At 45.6% G+C, this 18921-nt stretch overlaps 1 protein-coding gene across 2 annotated transcripts in view; it reads left to right on the forward strand.

The window, feature by feature from the left end:
* Window positions 1-5625, forward strand: part of STYK1 (serine/threonine/tyrosine kinase 1) — a 28951-nt gene extending 23326 nt beyond the window's left edge. For both annotated transcript variants that reach the window (XM_063356293.1, XM_063356285.1), the window contains exons 7-11: window positions 2279-2362; window positions 2619-2827; window positions 3073-3113; window positions 3385-3481; window positions 4180-5625. In XM_063356293.1, coding sequence (XP_063212363.1) covers window positions 2279-2362; window positions 2619-2827; window positions 3073-3113; window positions 3385-3481; window positions 4180-4384 — 636 coding nt within the window. In that variant the 3' untranslated portion in view covers window positions 4385-5625. The remainder of the gene's footprint in view (window positions 1-2278; window positions 2363-2618; window positions 2828-3072; window positions 3114-3384; window positions 3482-4179) is intronic.
* Window positions 5626-18921: the final 13296 nt, after the last annotated feature.

Below are 18921 nucleotides of genomic sequence, written 5' to 3' on the forward strand. Positions count from 1 at the left end.
GTCAGCTAAAATCTTTTTGCATATCCCACAGCTCACTCAAGGATGGAGATTGAGTGATTATCTCTGGTTCTGCCTCTTCCTCCTGTTCTCATGATGGCCCTGGTTCATCATCATCTCTTACTAAGTGAACTGATTTCTTCATGTAGTTCTTCTTCTGTATGGGGGCAACTGATACTGACACGGGTTGGTTCCCTGGTTCAGCGGCAGTGGCTGCCACCGCGGTTGGAGTAGTGGCAGTGTCTGCCGCAGGGGTTTCAGTAGCCGCAGTGTCTGTCGCAGGGGTTGCAGTAGCCACAGTGGCTGCTGGTCTGGTCTCCATCTCTTCCCCTTGAGGGTGCTGTGTAACACTGAGCAGTGCCTGGTAGATACTGGCCAGAGCCCAGCACAGCACGGTGAGTTGTGCCTCTCTGGAATAGCCACAGCATTTTCTCTTCAGATATTCTACCACTTTATCAGGGTCCTGTAATTTTTCAGGGGTGAAGTCCCAGACCATTGGAGGTGAGAATTTCTCTAGATACCTGCCCATGCTCTCCCACATGCCGTGCCACCCCTGACTATCCAGCCTCGGAGCAGATCTCTGGGTGGTAGTCTTAAGTAGTCCTTTAACCTTAAACAAGACCTGGAACATATTCAGGAGACATAACACTAGGAACATGCTGGTTTGAGCATCCCAAGGATATTGAAAATTCTCAAAAGCCCATACCTCATACCTGACCTGAAGGAGAAAAGGGAGGCAAAAGAGCTGGGGAAAGTGTCCCCCCCTGTTTCCCCCATAGACTGGGTGTAATTATTAATAAATTCTGAGAGACGGCAACGGACAGGACAGCAATACCACATAAACGCCCCAAAGTAACTGTCTAACAAGTGATGTTATCATATCATAAGCCGATGTCGCACAGGACAGCAAAATGATAATCCTCATCCCTCTCCCAGAAGTAACAAATATCACCGCAGGGAGTACATAAGCCATATAGCAATTCACATAACACAGCCATGAGAATAAACCAAGCAACATGGTGACCAGCGACTATTTACCTAATACAATAAACGCATACAACAAATTGTTTTTTTCAAGCTCTAGTTGGATTCTGTCGTTATCTCAACCCTTCGAGCCCCATGTTGGGCGCCGAAAGGACTGTCGTGGTTTAGCCTCAGATGGCAACAAAGAATCACGTGCCGCTCGCTCGGGCCTTCCCAATATGGGAAGAATCATAAGAAAAAGGCAAAACTCTTGGGTTGAGACAAAGGCAGTTTAACAGAACAGCAAAGGGAACAACAACAACAATAACACGGACAGAGGAATATACAAACACGGTTATGGAACTCACCGACCGGACCTGGGATGCCCCAGCCCGCTCCAAGCAGCGACTTCCTGCCCCCTCCCCCGGCAGCTCAGGGTGGGCATGGCTCACATGGCATGGGATACCTGTGTCCCTGCCAGAGCCTGGGAAGAATGAACCCTATCCCTGCCAGAACCAGGACATTCAATAACCTAAAAAATGGGATGACAGTGAGATGATGATGGTTCCTGATGATTCCAGCCAGTAAAGGTCAGGGCTGACCCTGAGGAAGACTGAGAGGCAAACAAATGGAGGTGGTCCTTCATGGAGTAGGGTGTAGACTAATGGAATTCCTTGCCACTGACTGCTGTGGATACTGAAACTTTACATGGGTTCAAGACAAGACTGAGAACATTCATGGAAGATAACCTTTCAGAGGTTGCTGAACATGTTGAAACCATAACCATCTCAGGAAGTTCCTTAAATTGAAAATAGTTGGGGGCTGGAAAACAACACAGGGAAACACTGTGTGCTTACCTTATTCTTTTTCTCTCATCTGGGCATCCAACTAGGGTCACTGTTACAGGCCGGCTAGTAAGAGAGACAGACTGTTAGTCTCATACCAGATAACCGTTCATATGTTATAACTATGCTTTTCTACTCATCAGTCTAATTTATAATATATCTTTCATTCATCTGTATGGATTGTCAGTCTCCACTGTTATTCTGCCCATTTCTGTCTAACCTATTAATCTCTTCTCCACGCTTCAGTTTACCCACCTGTAGTCTCTATGTACTTGTCTTACACATTACACCATCCATCCATCATCACCCATCCATGTACCCTTATATTTCAGACAATTTGTGACCAATTGTGAAATTAGCTGAGGGACCATAAGATTAGATAGTACTTATTTTATTATATTAGAAGAAAACATTCCCCAGTACCCTACAGCTATGGCATTTGTATGAACCAAGGTCTGCTCTTTTGCCTCTAGGATGTAATGACAATCGATGGTATCCCCTATGATCTTACTGAGAGGCAAGTGTATGAAGTTGGACATCAGGTTGCCGCAGCTCTGGTAAGTCTGCTCACATTCGCTGCAGTTTTTTGTTCTTGTTTGCTTGCAACACAAGTCTGTATGGTGGCCTAAGTCTTCTTGGCCTGAGCACTGAGAATGTGCTTTGTTAAAACTGAGCGAAATATGCTTGCATTATTTGGGTGAGCATACACCCCTATTCCACAGCGTGGAAGACAGGCATAAACTAAGTGAAAATTCATATAAATGAAAATTAATTTAAAAATGATCACAGTCTCTTTCTTTTCCAAATTTCTAGGCTTACCTTGAACAGAAGAAGTTGTTCCACGGAGACATTGCTGCCAGGAATGTCCTCCTCCATCACAACTTCACTGCTAAGCTCTGTGGTTTGGGTCTGGCCTATGAAACTCACACATATGGTGCCAACTCAGTCACACAGATTGTGCCAGTCAAGTGGCAGGCACCAGAGCGGCTCCTGAAGAAACCCCCCAGCATCAAGGCAGACATGTATGATTTCATTTTTGGACTCAAAGTTCATCTGTCTGTCAGGCCTGTCTCTTTCACTCCTTTATGTATCATTTCATGTTCTGAAATTCACAGTAAGGCATATCTAGTCTCAGCATAAGGCTCCACTTTATAGCTCGTACCTTCTCTTCTTATTCTGCAGGTCATGCCTAGTTGTTTGTATGTACTGAAGCTAGCTAGCTAGCTGGAATGGGAACTTATCATTGCTTTGTTTTCTTTTCTTGCAGATGGTCTTTTGGAATTCTACTGTATGAGATGATTACATTAGGTAAGAAGATTTAATGGTCATTAAAAAAATAAGTAAGGAAGCAGCAAATTTAACAAGACTTAAAATCTCAAATTTTAGAATGTGAAGTTGGGCCATTTAAATAAGCATCCAGTTTTTTCCAACTTGCAAAGTCTTGACAATTCCTTTCAGACTTTGTTTCAGCGTGAACTGTGGAAGGAAAAAAAATGGCCTGTGGTAGGCAAGGAAGGCCTTCTTACACAGAAGCTGCTATCTTATAGTTTTTCTACTGTTACTCCTTTTGCCCTTCTAGGAGCTCCACCATATCCTGAGGTGCCACCTTCTGACATTTTACCATACCTGCAGAGACAGAACATTATGAAGCAGCCCTCAACCTGCCAGCAAGCCATGTAAGCCACTTGCTTTATGGACAATTGAACCTGAGATCTGCAGAGCTAAATGGAAGTGAGACATAAAAAACTAGATCTTAGAGAAGATCTCTAAGTCTAGACCATACAAAACAGTAACCTGTTAATCTGAAAAGATTTGTTCTCACAAGTCTGCCACATCTGCTTAATGGATTCGGCTGCATGAAACCTTGATTGCCAAAACCTTTCTTTACCGCTTTTGAAAACTGCTCTTGTTTCAGTTTCCTTGTCTGCCTTTGCATTTTGTTGCTCCACTGCTTCCCTGCAAGGTGAAGGGCTATTCTGGAATAATCTTTCTCCTCTAAGTTGCGGGGTTCTCCCTGAAATGAACAAAGCATCTGCAGGGAATATCTAAGGCATTATATTTCTTTTTGTGAACACATAATTTCTTTTAATATTCAGAGCCTTTTTCTTCCATAATGCTGTTTCAAAAGGAAATACCAAACAATCTTTTTCCCTTTTCCCATACTGCCAGTTTACTTCCTGGCGAATAACTGCATGTCTTTGTCCCCCCACATTATTGCGTGGTTGCAAATTTCAAAGGGTCATTGAAAGAACTTCATATGAAGCATAAAAAGAGAAGGTCTCTAGGCATTTTAAGTATGAGATGACTTGACTGTAGTAAAATTTTGCGTTGGTGCTTCTCATTCCCAGTGCTTCCCTACTTCTCCATCTTACAGGTACAACATCATGAAGTCCTGCTGGCAGTGGAGTGCAACTAACCGGCCTTCTCCAGCAGCCCTGATGCAGTCCCTCCAAACAGCTGTAAAGACAAGCAATGACCACGCAGTACTGCAGGTGCCTGAGCTGGTGGTGCCTGAACTCTATGCTAATGTCGCTGGTGTTCATGTGCACAGTCTAGTGAGTGAATACACTGTACTCTGAAGGACCCTTTCACATGTTGGTAAAGGAGAAGCCTCTGAGTTTGCCCTTTCTAGACACTTTGCAAGCTCAGAATGAGGTGTGTCTGTTGGAAGGGATCTCTGTTCTTAAACACATTATATATATATCAGATCGCCCCTCCATGCCAGAAGCAACAAACTATTATCGTTACTATTATTAAATCAACCTGTTGATGTCATTCTGCCAGTGGTCATTTGGGAGCAAAATGGGTTTAGGAAGCTCTAGAAAATGTAATGAGAAACTTGAGTTAAAGGAATGTATTGGGTTTGTGTGACAAGGTTTTGGTAGCAAGGGGGCTACAGGGGTGTCTTCTGGAAGAAGATACCAGAAGCTTCCCTCACGCCCGATAGAGCCAGTTCCAGCCGGCTCCAAGACAAACCTGCTGCTGGCCAAAGCTGAGGCCGTCACCGACATTGGTAGCACCTCTGTGATAACATATTTAAGACGTGTTAAAAAATACTGCACAACAGCGGCTGGAAGAGAGGAGTGACAATGTGTGAGAGAAGCAGCCCTGCAGACACCAAGGTCAGTGAAGGAGAGGGAGGAGGCGCTGCATGTGCTGGAGCAGACATTCCCCTGCATCTGCATGGTGAAGACCATGGTGAGTCAGGCTGTCCCCCTGCAGCCCATGGAGGTTAACGGTGGAGCGGATATCCGCCTGCAGCCCATGGAGGACCCCATGCTGGAGCAGGTGGATGCACCTGAAGGAGGCTGTGACCCTGTGTGAAGCCCCATGCCAGAGCAGACTCCTGGCAGAACCTGTGGCGCTGTGGAGAGGACCCCACACTGGAGCAGGTTTGCTGGCAGGACTTGTGATCCTGTGGGGGACCCACGCTGGAGCAGCCTGCCCCTGAAGGGCTGCACCATATGGAAAGGATGCATGCTGGAGCAGTTGGTAAACAACTGCAGCCCGTGGGAAGGACCCACCCACTTTGGAAAAGTTCATGGAAGAGTGTCCCCTGTGGGAGGGACACCACACTGGAGCAAGGGAAGAGTGTGAGGAGGAAGGAGCAGAAGAGAAAACGTGTGATGAACTGACTGCAACCTCCATTCCCCTGCACTACTGGAGGGGAGGAGCTAGAGAAAATCGGGGGTTAAGCTGAGCTGGGGAAGAAGGGATGTGAGGGAAGGTGTTTTAAGATTTGTTTTTATTTCTCATTATCCTACTCTGATTTTGATTGGCAATAAATTAAATTTATTTTCCCAAGTCGAGTCTGTTTTGTCTGGGATTGTAATTGGTGAGTGATCTCTCTGTCCTTATCTTGATCCATGAGCTTTTCATCATATTTTCTCTCCCCTGTCCAGCTGAGGAGGGGGAGTCATAGAGCAGCTTTGGTGGGCACCTGGCAGCCAGCCAGGGTCAACCCACCACAAGGAGGTTTCTGGAAATCTCTCACCATAACTTTGTGTCCCAGGAAACTGCATCAGTTGGGTATTCAAAAGAGGAGATGTCTTGGGGAATATGCTATGGGGCACAGCCCTATAGGAAAAAGTGTACATAATAGATTATACATGCATAGTTTCCTGTCTATTCACTAAGGACCTATTCAAGACTGTTGTGTTCTTGCCTTTTAAGTGTTCCATAAATATCTGGGATTTCCCCAGTGCTTTATAACCTTAACTTTCCACAGGAGAATGGGTACTGTATTTAAAAACCAAAACCAAAACCAAAACCAAAACCTTGCATATCTATGGATGCAGAAGTTGTTACATTAATGTAATACATCTTCATGTAGAGCGTACCTTCCCTGTAGTAGCAGTGGGCTCAAGCGTGTACTCCAAGACAAAAGGCCTATTATCCCATGCTCCTCTCAGGAAAAAGTCCTTACAGACCTGAATTTCCCAGGGATCATCCTTAACCAGTCATTCCTTTGAGCAGAGCAGCTCATTGGTTCATTCGTGTGCCTCTCTTTTGAGTTGCTAATTGCTGGGTTAATTATTTTTGGTTTTTTGGAGAAATCTGTCCATGGTTATCATAACTACTATGAAAATAGTGTGTAAATGTTAAGAGTACACCAAATAAGAAAGGCTGGTCTACAGTAAAAACAACATATGATGAGAATAAGCATGCATAGCCACATTGTTGTGTGATTATGGTGAGAATATACTGTAGACTGTGTTCACCTCTGTGGTGACACCATTGCTGTATGACTTCTGCAGTAAGGATCTGGATATCAGACATCACCTCCATAGCTACCCTATGACAAGTGTGTTACTGTGATAACAGGGCTACTTCAAGGTCTCGCATATGAACAACACAGATAACTTTGGTAATCACATGGAAGATATGAACTTGTGCCTAGTGAGCTGCTGAATAGGAACTCAAGATTCAGCTTAAAACAGTGTGAGAAATTTTTTGTATTTAGTTGTCTTGTAAGCCATTTATGTGCCATGCATTAGTCAGTGGCTATGTTTTAATGTGAGTTCCAGGCTTGTTTCCACTAAAGATTTCAATGACTAGGGTTGTTGCACTGGTGATTTGTGTGAGTGCTCATGATTTGACTATTCAGGTTATGAGCAGGCTCTGGCTGTGCCAGTGCTATTGCAGAAATTGTGGAAAGAGCAGTGCCTATGCTAAGGCTTGCCCTAGGAAAGCTGAAGTCCCCATGGAAATACATCTGTCTTCAGTGTCTGCCTGGAACAGGGGCAAGTCTCTCTAAAAAGAGCGCGGTTTTTGCTTGTTCAGTATTTATAATATAAGCTGCACAAAGCTTATCTGAAAGTATTTTGCCATTGACTTTAATGAACATGCAAACTTTGTAAAAAATCAGAGGCACCTGAAGTTGTGAACATTTTTCCTTCACTTCAAAAGAAGCAGAATCAGTCTGTGAAACAAATTTTCTCACATGACTTCTACTGTTTGTGGCCTTAATTTTTTTTCCCTCTTAATTATTTTCACACTTAGAGCAATAAAGGTTCCTGTAAAAAAAAAGAAAAAAAGAATAAACGCACATTAAAGGAATAGTTTTACTGTTCTGTGTGAAGAGTGGATTCAATGTTCGCTCAGTAGCCCTCCAATTAGCATGACCCTCATCTGTATTTGAAGTTGCAGGGCATAGCGACCCACAAAAGGCTAATTGCAGTCAGTTATATTCATTAGGTTTCATTCTTTCGTGTAGTTGAATCCCTGATCATTTCAGCACAAGTTGCAGGCCTGCAGCATCCTACAAAACCAAAATTAGTTATGTTAGTCATGTAGGATACAAAGCTGAAAACTGATGTTGTGAAAAAAGCTAAACGATGGCTCTTCTAAAGGGCAATATTTACCCTGAAGGAAGTCTTCAACCATCACTTTAAATATTAAACATATATCGCTGTAAAAAGGAGCTTAGATTCTGGTTTCCGTCAAAATTTATTGGTCTTCTTCCAAAGACCACGTTAAGAAGTTTTCCCTTTTAAATGCAAAATAGCACGAATGGAATGGTTGCTTTTCTTATATCACTTAGGCTTTGTAAGAAACTATGTTTCCATCCAGAAATGAAAGCAATGTTAGTTCATACAGAACAAATATCACCACCATACAGCGGAACATTGCAAACTCCATTCAGAGGTGCTCAGTTAGCTTTCTGGCTTTTCTTATGGTGTTGGCTAATCGCCACCTTAATGTCCATAACGACTATTGGTGTAAATCTGGCTTGAAGAATTGGAACATCTTCTTTCCAAAATGCTAAAATGATAAGATGCTCTTGTCTTTCCCTTGCTTAAAAACAGGTTCAAAGCTACCCGGTAATTTTTTTTTTGTTTTGGTGAATAAACTATTCATTAAAAAAAACCCCACATTTGCTTAGTTCATACCTCCCACCCAAGAATGGGATATTCTCAAAGGTCTTGCCCGCGAAAGGTGGGTGTGTTTCAGATACGAAATACAATCCCAGAACCGTGAACAGCATCCGTAGCGCTGCTGCAGACCTGATGAATAATGCACAGGGCTACATAGGGAGCTTTGTTAAACGGAGAGACAAACGTGACAAATGCATCACTGTTCTCAAAGCTCCCTATCTTGTTACATCGCAGAAAGCCATGTTCTGGTTTACACCAATCCTCATATTTTGTTTCTGTTATCAAAGCTCCGATCAAGGGAATCCGCGGGAATTCAGGATGCCGAGCACCTCACAGCCTCTAAGAAAAGATCTGCTTTAGTTTCCCCTGAGATCAAGCCTGTGCCAAGACCCTGCTTATGAACTTGTCCACAGAAAGTTATTTTCCTGCTATATGATAAGGTCTAAGTTTAATTTCGTTCCAGTAAAGTGGCTTGATTCTCAATGTGAGCATTCTTATTCTGGTTTGACTGCCTTTTCCCCAGGTTAGTTTATATAGATTTGGAAGTGGCTGAATCTAAATCAGGTTAAATTTTATAGTGGCACAAAGGAATTATACGTGTGGAGTTACCCTAGTTTAACTACCCTTCATGCTAGTTAAAGTGGTCTGTGTACTCTCCCTAAATTCTTAGGATCAGTGTAGACTCGAGGGCCTGTGAAAATTTTTCTCAGTTGTATCATGGAGAAGCCTGGGGTTTTAGTGGAAGACTTTGTTTTATTTGTTTGATTGGAGTATCTTGGTCCCATGAAAAATGTTGACTTTTTATTATTATGTTGACATTTTCTCCAAGATGGCAGGGCCCTCTGCATAATTCAGTCAGTCCCCGTGGACTTAGTGTGAAGCAGAGGAGCCGCAGCTCCTGCAGGGCTTGCAGAATGGGCTTTGCACCTGGACTTTACCTCTCTGATTTGCAATACCTCTATCGGATAATTTGCCATCACTGAAAGCGTGAGTTTACTGTTTCTTTGAAACAAACCTTTTTACTCTCTCCATGGTGATGCCCTAGGCTCGGGGTGTAAAACTGGAAGCTTTTTTTCCGAGAGAAGACTTCCTCCACCTGGAACAAATGCAGGGAACCAACACAGCTATTGCATTGGGGTCTCCTGAACCTTTGAAGCCATGACAGCAAGACCCCCTGCCTGAGCCGGTTAGGTCTGCTGAGAGGTATCGAGTGTGCGGGTCAGCAGCGGCTGCCTCCCCTCACTCTACGCTCGTCTGATTATGAGTTTGCCCAGCCTTACTTCTGACAGGACAAGGAAGGAACAGGTTAGTGCGGTAGCACGCAAATCGTGTCTACACGAGTCTTTATTTGACTCACATTCAATGGCACCCACTTATACAGGATCGGCGATTGGAAAAGGGTCAATCGTTTCACCATCCTTCTCAAATGTAGGCGTAGCTTGTCTTTCACTACAGATGAAAGTTTATCTCTGATACCTGCCTTCTCCGGCCATTTGATCGTCTTTTCAGTGAGAGACTGAATTAGCATCAATAGCTTTCCTAAGGATGAGAAAGTTCTGTCCAGTGCAGGCAGAGGGAAAAAAATGCTTATGGTCCAAAAAGCGACAACAGACAGGATGCATGGATACTAAATATTCATGATGCGGTTTGGCTTCACCACGCTTGCAATTCCCTGAAACCACAGATGAGTCATTAGCTTTTTAAGAGTCTTTTTGAACTCTCTAGGCCTTCTTAAATCTTTTTCCTGCTACAGTGGGCATGTGGCAAGGGACTCCCATTTAAACACATGGAAAAGAGATACTGCAGTGCTCTTACTAGCTCTTCTGTGGTCACAGAATTGCTTTTTTGGTGAGAGTTGCAGTTTTGTCATGAGGATGTGAGAGTGCATTCATTTATGCTATCTCCTACAGCTTGTGGTTTTATTTATAGCAGGTGCTGCACTATCAAGAAATAGTGATAATTCCAAAAAAACCTACCGAAACTATACAAGATACATAAAATTGCTAATTTTTTCACGTTAGTTAGTCTCATATTTATAGGATGCTTTAACGTGTCTTTCTACCTATGAGAAAAGGAGAAGGTGGCCTGGGGTTTTCCTCTTGCCTTGTTTTTAAACAGCCTCCATTGTCATCCACTTCTGCGAGGGGCATTTTACTCCCGTAGCTTTGTGTTTTACACGAGAGGTGTTGCTCTTCTGTTCCCGTGTCAGCATACCTTCACACAAAGCACATTACAGCCATAGCTCAGAAGTTACAAGCTCGTTTACCTTGCAAGCTTATTGCCAGTTTTTCACCAGCGCTTTACATCTGTTTTACTTTCCCCTGCTGCCATCGCCCTGCATATTTTGCTCTTTGTTTGTCTTTGCTGGAGCAGCCCTTGCTGTCAGAGCTGCTGCGAGGTGGCGTCTGAATAACAGGATCAGTCATGCTTCACTGCAGCAGTCGCTGTCGCTGAGGCAGGGGAAGTTTCTCACAGGTCAGACCAAATGGACACCAAAAAAAACCCCTTGTTGCAGGGTTACGGGTGCCTTTAGTTCACATGGGTTCCTGAAGGATGCCAGCATGGTTTCTGGTATAAGAAAGAGGCAGCAACGTGGTAAAACCCAGACCTATCCCACGGGCTGCAGTGTTTACCCGTGTTTCCCTCCAGTTGCTGCAGCGGGTTGTCTGGCAGGACTGACTGGTCTTACCACATCTCCCCTCTGGTAGACTACCTTAAAATGTAGAATTAATGCTGCGATGCAAGAGGAGGACCTGACTGTACGTCTGATTTTATTTAGGTGCACCTGTGAATACGAATACAATTAAAACCAACTCCGTATGCAGTTGGTTCATACAATTCGGGTAACAGCAGTATCTGTTCTGTCTGGTAATACAAGAGGAACCCTGCCACTTCTCAACTGCGGAACGAATTGAGATATTTCTGTTTCTTTTTCTGCGTCATCGCACGTTCATACTGATTCGGTGGAGCCCTTTTCTAACCGACCCTCTGGGCCATTGTTAGGTTTCTATCCACTGTCTGAAACTGGTAATTCATAAGCACAACTATGCTAGTTTGGTGATGTTCATGGGAATGTTTGAGTCTTTTGTGGCTTAGAACTTGCTATCCGACAATTTTTTTCCAAATGTTAATGAATGTTAACGAAGACTGTGGCATCCATGAGCTCCACAACCACCAGGTCTGATGCAGCCTCTCAGACGGAGCTCCTGTGGGAACCTGCTGCCACCCAGACATCGGGCTGTAGGTCGTGCCCTGCTCTCACGCCGGGGTCGGATGGCAGTGATGGGCACGCCTGTGGGAGATGTGCCCAGATAGAGGAACTCCTCCGATCAGTGATGGAGCTCAGGGAGGAGGTACGTAGGTTGAGGAGCATCAGGGAATGCAAGAGGGAGATAGATTCTTGGAGTAGAATCCTGCATCCCACAACAGAAACCCAGCAGGCAGACAGAACCCCTGCAACAGAGAACTCCCTGTCCTCTCTCACCTCAGCTGAAGGTGGTGACCTGGAGGACAGGGGCCAATGGCAGGAAGTTCCTGCACGGCGCAACAGGCGCCGCACTCGAGACTGCCTGGCGAGTACCCCATCTTCCCAGGTGCTATTATTTAACAGGTACAGTGCTCTGCAGAGGAACCTGGATGATGACGAGCACGATAGTTCTCCTACCTTGGAGGCGTCAGCGAGGCCTAGTCAGACCTCCCTCTGTATCAAAACCTCTGCGGTAAAGAAGAAAAGACGGGTCCTTGTCATAGGTGACTCCCTGCTGAAGGGAGCGGAAGGCCCAATGTGCAGGCCGGAGCCGGTACATAGGGAGGTCTGTTGCCTCCCTGGGGCCTGGGTCAAGGACGTGAAGAGGATGCTTCCTTCCCTGGTACGGCCCTCGGACTACTACCCACTTTTGCTCTTTCAGGTAGGCAGCGACGAGGTAACAAGAAGAAGTCCAAGGGCAATGAAGAAAGATTTCAAGACCCTGGGACGGCTGGTCAAGGGATCGGGAGCGCAAGTTGTGTTCTCGCCTATCCCCCAGTTGTGGGGAATGACGAGGGGCTAAATAGGAGGAGCCAGCGGATCAACGCCTGGCTCCGAGCCTGGTGCTGCCGGCAGGACTTTGGGTTCTTTGATCATGGCCCGATCTACAAAACGCCTGGCCTGCTGGTAACAGGCGGGAATACCCTGACTTCCAAGGGGAAAAGGGTTCTAGGACAAGAGTTATCAGGGCTCATGTATAGGGCTTTAAACTAGATTTGAAGGGGGGTGGGGACGGTACTGGGCTTGCTGGTGAGGTGCCAGGGCGTAGTTGCTCAGCGCTCGTGGGCCAGTGTGCCAGTATTTCTGAAAGCCAGAAGGCACACCACATCTCAAGGGTCAAAACTACACACACGACTCCCTCTCTGAAATGCTTATACACCATTGCATGCAGCATGGGGAATAAGCAGGAAGAGCTGGAGATCTGTGTGCGGTTGCAGGGCCACGATCTCATGGCAACTACTGAGACATGGTGGGACAGCTCGCTTGACTGGAATGCTGTCATGGATGGCTATGTCCTTTTCAGGAAAGACAGACCAGCGAGGCGTGGTGGTGGAATTGCACCCTATGTGAGAGAGAATTTGAATGCATCGAGCTCTCACTAAGGGCGGATGACGAGAGGGTCGAGAGTTTATGGGTAAGGATTAAGGGGCAGGCAAATATGAGGGACACTGTTGTGGGTGTTTGTTACAGGCCACCTGATCAGGATGGGGAAGCTGATGAGGCTTTCTACAGACGGCTAAAGGTAGCCTTGCAATCTCAGGCCTTGGTTCTAATGGGGGACTTCAAACACCCCGATATCTGCTGGGAAGGCTACACAGCCAGGCAGGAACAGTCCAGGAGGCTCCTCCAGTGCATTGATGATAACTTCTTGACACAGGTGGTGCAGGAGCCAACAAGGAGAGGAGCACTCCTGGACCTGGTACTGACAAAGACAGAGGGACTGGTGGAGGACATTAAGGTTGGGGGCACCCTAGGTTGTAGTGATCACGAAATGATAGAGTTCAGGATCATGGGTACCACGCACAAAACAACAAGAAGTAAAATTACAACCTTAGATTTCAGGAGGGCTAACTTCAACCTCTTCAAGGAACTGCTTGGAGAGATCCCGTGGGCTAGGGCTCTGGAAGGCAAAGGGGCTCAAGAAAGCTGGTTGGTATTCAAAGACCACTTCCTCCAAGCTCAGGATTGGTGCATCCCTAAGAGAAAGAAATCAGCCAAGGGAAGCAGGAGACCTGCATGGTTGAACAGGGAGCTTCTGAAAAAGCTCAAGTGGAAGAAGGAAGTTTACAATAAGTGGAAGAGGGGACTGACCCCTTGGGAGGATTACAAGAATGCTGCCAGAGTGTGCAGGGATGAAACAAGGAAAGCCAAGGCTGCCCTGGAATTAAACCTGGCTAGGGATGTCAAGCTCAACAGGAAGGGCTTCTACAAGTATATTGGAAGCAAAAGGAAGACCAGAGAAGTTGTGGGCCCACTGTTGAATGAGACAGGAGCCATGAGAAGGCGGAGTTACTGAATGCCTTCTTTGCTTCAGACTTTACTGCTCGGCCCAGCCCTCAGGAGTCCCAGGCACTGGGGGAAGTAACGGGGAAAGAAGAAGACTTCCCTTCAGTTGAGGAGGATCGAGTGAGGGATCGATTAGATCAATTAGATATTCACAAGTCCATGGGCCCCGATGGGATGCACCCGAGAGTGCTGAGAGAGCTGGCGGAAGTCATTGCTGGGCCACTCTCCATCACCTTTGAAAGGTCCTGGAGAACATGCGAGGTGCCTGAGGACTGGAGGAAAGCCAGTGTCACTCCAGTCTTCAAAAAGGGCAAGAAGGAGGAGCCGGGGAACTACAACCTCACCTCCATCCCTGGAAAGATGATGGAACAGCTTGTTCTGGGCTTCATCTCAAGGCACGTGGAGGAAAAGAAAGCTATCAGAAGTACTCAACATGGATTCACCAAGGGGAAATCATGTCTGACTAATCTGATAGCCTTCTGTGATGGCATGACTGGATGGATAGATGAGGGGAGGGCGGTAGATGTGGTCTACCTTGACTTAAGCAAGGCCTTTGACACGGTCTCCCACAGCATCCTCATAGGGAAGCTTAGGAAGAGTGGGCTTGATGAATGGACAGTAAGGTGGATAGATAACTGGTTGAAAGACAGAGCTCAGAGGGTCGTGATTAGGGGCACAGAGTCTAGTTGGAGGTCAGTGACGAGTGGTGTTCCCCAGGGGTCAGTACTGGGTCCAATCCTCTTCAATATATTCATCAATGACCTGGGTGAAGGGATAGAGGGCACCCTCAGCAAGTTTGCTGATGACACAAAGCTGGGGTGGGGTGGATGACACACCAGAAGGCTGTGCTGCCGTACAGAGAGACCTGGACAGGCTGGAGAGTTGGGCAAAGAGGAACCTTATGAAATTCAACAAGGGCAAGTGTAGGGTGCTGCACCTGGGGAGGAATAACCCCATGCACCAGTACAGGTTGGGGGCTGACCTGCTGGAGAGCAGCTCGGTGGAAAGAGACCTGGGAGTCCTGGTGGACAACAGGATGACCATGAGCCAGCAATGTGCCCTCGTGGCCAAGAAGGCCAATGGCATCCTGGGGTGCATCAAGAAGAGTGTGGCCAGCAGGTCGAGGGAGGTCATCCTCCCCCTCTACTCTGCCTTGGTGAGGCCGCACCTGGAGTACTGTGTCCAGTTCTGGGCTCCCAGGTTCAAGAAGGACAGAGAACTGCTGGAGAGGGTGCAGCAGAGACCTACCAAGATGATGAGGGGACTGGAACACCTCTCTTATGAAGAAAGGCTGAGGGATTTGGGTCTCTTCAGTCTGGAAAAAAGACGGCTGAGGGGGGATCTTATCAACCCTTATAAATACTTAAAGGGTGGGTGTCAGGAGGATGGGGCCAGGCTCTTTTCAGTGGTGGCCAGCGACAGGACAAGAGGTAACAAGCGCAAACTTGAGCATAGGAAGTTCCACCTAAACATGAGGAGGAACTTCTTTCCTGTGAGGGTGGCAGAGCACTGGAACAGGCTGCCCAGAGAGGTGGTGGAGTCTCTGTCTCTGGAGACATTTAAAAGCCTCCTGGACGCGTTCCTGTGCAACCTGCTCTAGGTGACCCTGCTCTGCCAGGGGGGTTGGACTAGATGATCTCCAGAGGTCCCTTCCAACCCTATGATTCTATGAATGCTGTCTTGGTTTTCTTATCGTAAATTGCTTAGGATTATAATAATTTTATTTCAAATTCCACCTCCTGTGGAAATTATTTCTGTGCAGGATGTTATATTTCCCTTTGGGCATTTTGTTTTGGGTTTTTGTTTTTTTTTTCCCCAATTTTGCCCTTGGAATTTCATTTTCTTTCCTCTTTTTCTTGCAGATCTCTTCTGCAGAACTCATTCCCAAGAATCTCATATGCATATGTGGCAAGCTACTCTGAGCTGCCACCACTGACTTTCAGCAACAGTGGTTTGAGTACTATATCAAAACCATTCTTGATACAATATCACACACAAAAATACAGTAACTCTTTTTTATTTTCCATTCCACGAGCAAGCCTGTGGAATGTAATGGAGTTACAAAAAAGCTGGATTTCATATAGGCTGTCAGTAATCCAAGGACTTTTGAATATGGGTCATGTACAAAACATACCAAGAAAGCAAAAATGACTGGGAAGCATGCCTAGTATCGTCCATGACTGGACTTAGGCAAGGTGCCATTAAATCATTTGTGACTGAGGGCAAACACCCATTTTTTCAGGGCAAGTGATACATTGGAGTCAGAGAATGCGGTCACGTCTTTCCCACCGTGGCTCTGCTGCTCCTGTTAAAAATGTTGATAATTTGGTATGATCCCCTACTGCAAATCACTGTCCATTCTTGACGGGCCAATGTTGGAAGGCCATCTGACCTAGCTTTTGTTGCTGTAAGTGTAAGTTGATACACCTCAGTTGTGAATAATTGTTCCGAAAATCGTTACTGAAATCTTGCTGTGCTGTGTAGCTGGTTTTATAGCCTCTTTAAAATAGAGTTCGGTGGTTGTTGGTTTGTGCGTTGTAAGGTCCCTGCCCTGTGGTTGAGCGATAGGTGAGCAGCCAGTAGGCAGCAGATGAAGAAATGCAGTGTGGAAAGCACAATCACAGTGTTTTGTTCTGCAGGCTTCTGTACTTCTAGAGGGAATCTGACATGTGGCATTGGCACGTGAAGTACCATATCGTATCAGATAAGATGACAAGGTCTTGAAGTGTTGGGCTTTGGTAAGGAGGACACGTATCTGTAGATCCTGCAACCCATGTAGTCTCCTTTAAAGCTGAAGCAAAAATTTCTGGACTCCAGCTGTCCCAAAAGTCTCGCAACTCACAGATCTTCCTTCTTACTTCCCTCTTGGGTTTGATAAATGTTTCTTACCCAGCACTGCTTTTTTTTTTCCTGTTCCTCTTGGAGGTGCAGATTTAAAGTTCATCCTGGACTTGTTTCTGAGCTCTTAAGACTGTGTGAGCCTGCAGATCGTGAAGTGTGAGTGGGGAGGCTTAGCCTTCACCGGCAAGTGAGTGGCTGGGTGTTAAGCTGAAAAATCTTCTCCCCTGCTGCTGTTTTATGTAGCAGTGCTGGATGCTTTTGAGGAGTCCTGTGTTAGAGATCTCTTTCTCTGTATTGAAAATGCCTCTACCGTGGTATTTACAGCTGCTATCTCATCCGACACGGAAGCGCGCGTGAGGAGTGCCCCAGCCTGTGCGCAGACACACAGCCCCTGTCTCTCGGGGTTCCGGCAGCTGGCCGGCTTCCTGAAGGCTGCCTTTAAGCATGGCCCGCTTTATCACCTGGTACACTGCATTCGCAGAAATCGCTCCTTTCCAAAATATCTCTGTTCAGCCTTGACTGTGAATTTCCATTTCAAAGTATAAATTAAAAAAAAAAAAAGGTAAATGGGAAACTTGTCTTTTTGTCATGTATGGTTAATACAAAAATCTCTTACAACCGAACCAACTCACTTCACCCTGCCCTTCCCTTTTTCACCCTCTGCTTGACTTACAGTAACTAATTCTGATTTTGGGAAACTTATAGCAGATCTATGGTGTGAGATAGTGCTAGGCTCGAGCCACAACACTAACAAGGCATGTTATGAAATATTTATAATCCTGCTTAGATTAGAATTAAATAGGTGTAGATTAGTCAAGGAATCATTTCTGTCCAGACTCTAACTTTGAAGTTTTTCTTCTTGGAGCAGCTGTTGGTAGAAGTAAAGGTCTCAGCATCCAGGGTTTAAGAGCAAAACAACTGTTAAAAAGGAAGTGAAGAGCACACGTAGGATTAAAGAAGTTGACGAGATGTTCGTGGCAGATGAAGAAGATACTGTGGCTTCTTACTACCATGGGATGACCCTTGCCTACATCAAGTACCTTCAAAAGGTGCTGGATGTGTTTATCAGGAAGCTCCTTGATCACACGCTAAGTAGTATTAAGGTGACAGCAGAAGACTAAGCCCTGTCATGAGACCCAAGCTGTGCCTTTCTTCCTGCTTTCTGCAGCCTATATGAAATCCAGCTTTTTTGTAACTCCATTTATAAGTTTATAAGGGGAAAATTACTAAACAGAAGAAAATGTCTGTTGAAATACTAGAGAAAATGCCTGCCAGCCAGGGAACAAGGCCTGGGAACCAGACGCATCCTGGAGAAGCACAGCTGGCATCTTTGAAGTGCAGCTGGGTACCTAGAAAGCCAAGACAGCCTGAGATACCATCGGCAAGCACAACAAGGGACTGTAAGGGCAACTTACCATCTGGAAAGGTGAAAAACAGTCCAGCAAAAGGGGAAAAAACCCAGAGAAAGTCAGAATTGGTAACTGCTATTAGCTGTTAGAATCATAGAATCATAGAATTGCTGAGGTTGGAAGGGACCTTTAAGATCATCAAGTCCAACCTGTTCTAGATGCAAGAACAGGAAAACAGTCTGAAAAAAAAATTGGTCTGAGAGAACAGAAAACATCATCTACTGGCTGCCCCAGGTGAAAAACAGAAATTAGCTGCCTCTATTGGCTGTTCCAAGTGGTGGTGTCCTATGCCCCTTTATGTCTCTGTGATATAGAAATGACTTATTTTTACACAAAATGGAGCCTCTGTCTCTGCGAACTTCCCATCCTGCATGTACTTTTCCTTTTCCTAAGCAGGCTGAATTCCCTGCACGAACTTTTCTATGAGATCTCCTAGACAAGTTATTGGGCCATCACCAGGGACACCTGACTAACTCCTATCTCCATGACGTGGATCACCTTTGAAGTGAGCCTCTGTCTTGTTTTATTGGGTTGGTTTTATTTGGTCCCACTTGTGATGTTCCTAGTAACCTGAAAAACTAAGTATATAGTTAGAATATATAGAACCATTGAACCATAGAATCATTTAGGTTGGAGAAGACCCTTGAGTTCATTGAGTCCAACCATAACCTAACACTGCCAAGTCCGCCACTAAACCATGTCCCGAAGCACCACATGTACACATCATTTAAATACTTCCAGGGATGGTGACTCAACCACTTCCCTGGGCAGCCTGTTCCAATGTTTGATAACCCTTTCAGTGTAAAAATTTTTCCTAATTTCCCATCTAAACCTCCTCTGGTGCAACTTGAGGCCATTTCCTCTTGTGCTATTGCCTGTTACTTGGGAGAAGAGACCAACCCCCACCTCTCTACAACCTCCTTTCAGGTAGCTGTAGAGAGCGATAAGGTCTCCCC

Source organism: Chroicocephalus ridibundus, chromosome 1 (assembly GCF_963924245.1).
Source record: "Chroicocephalus ridibundus chromosome 1, bChrRid1.1, whole genome shotgun sequence".
NCBI classification, from domain to species: Eukaryota; Metazoa; Chordata; class Aves; order Charadriiformes; family Laridae; genus Chroicocephalus; species Chroicocephalus ridibundus.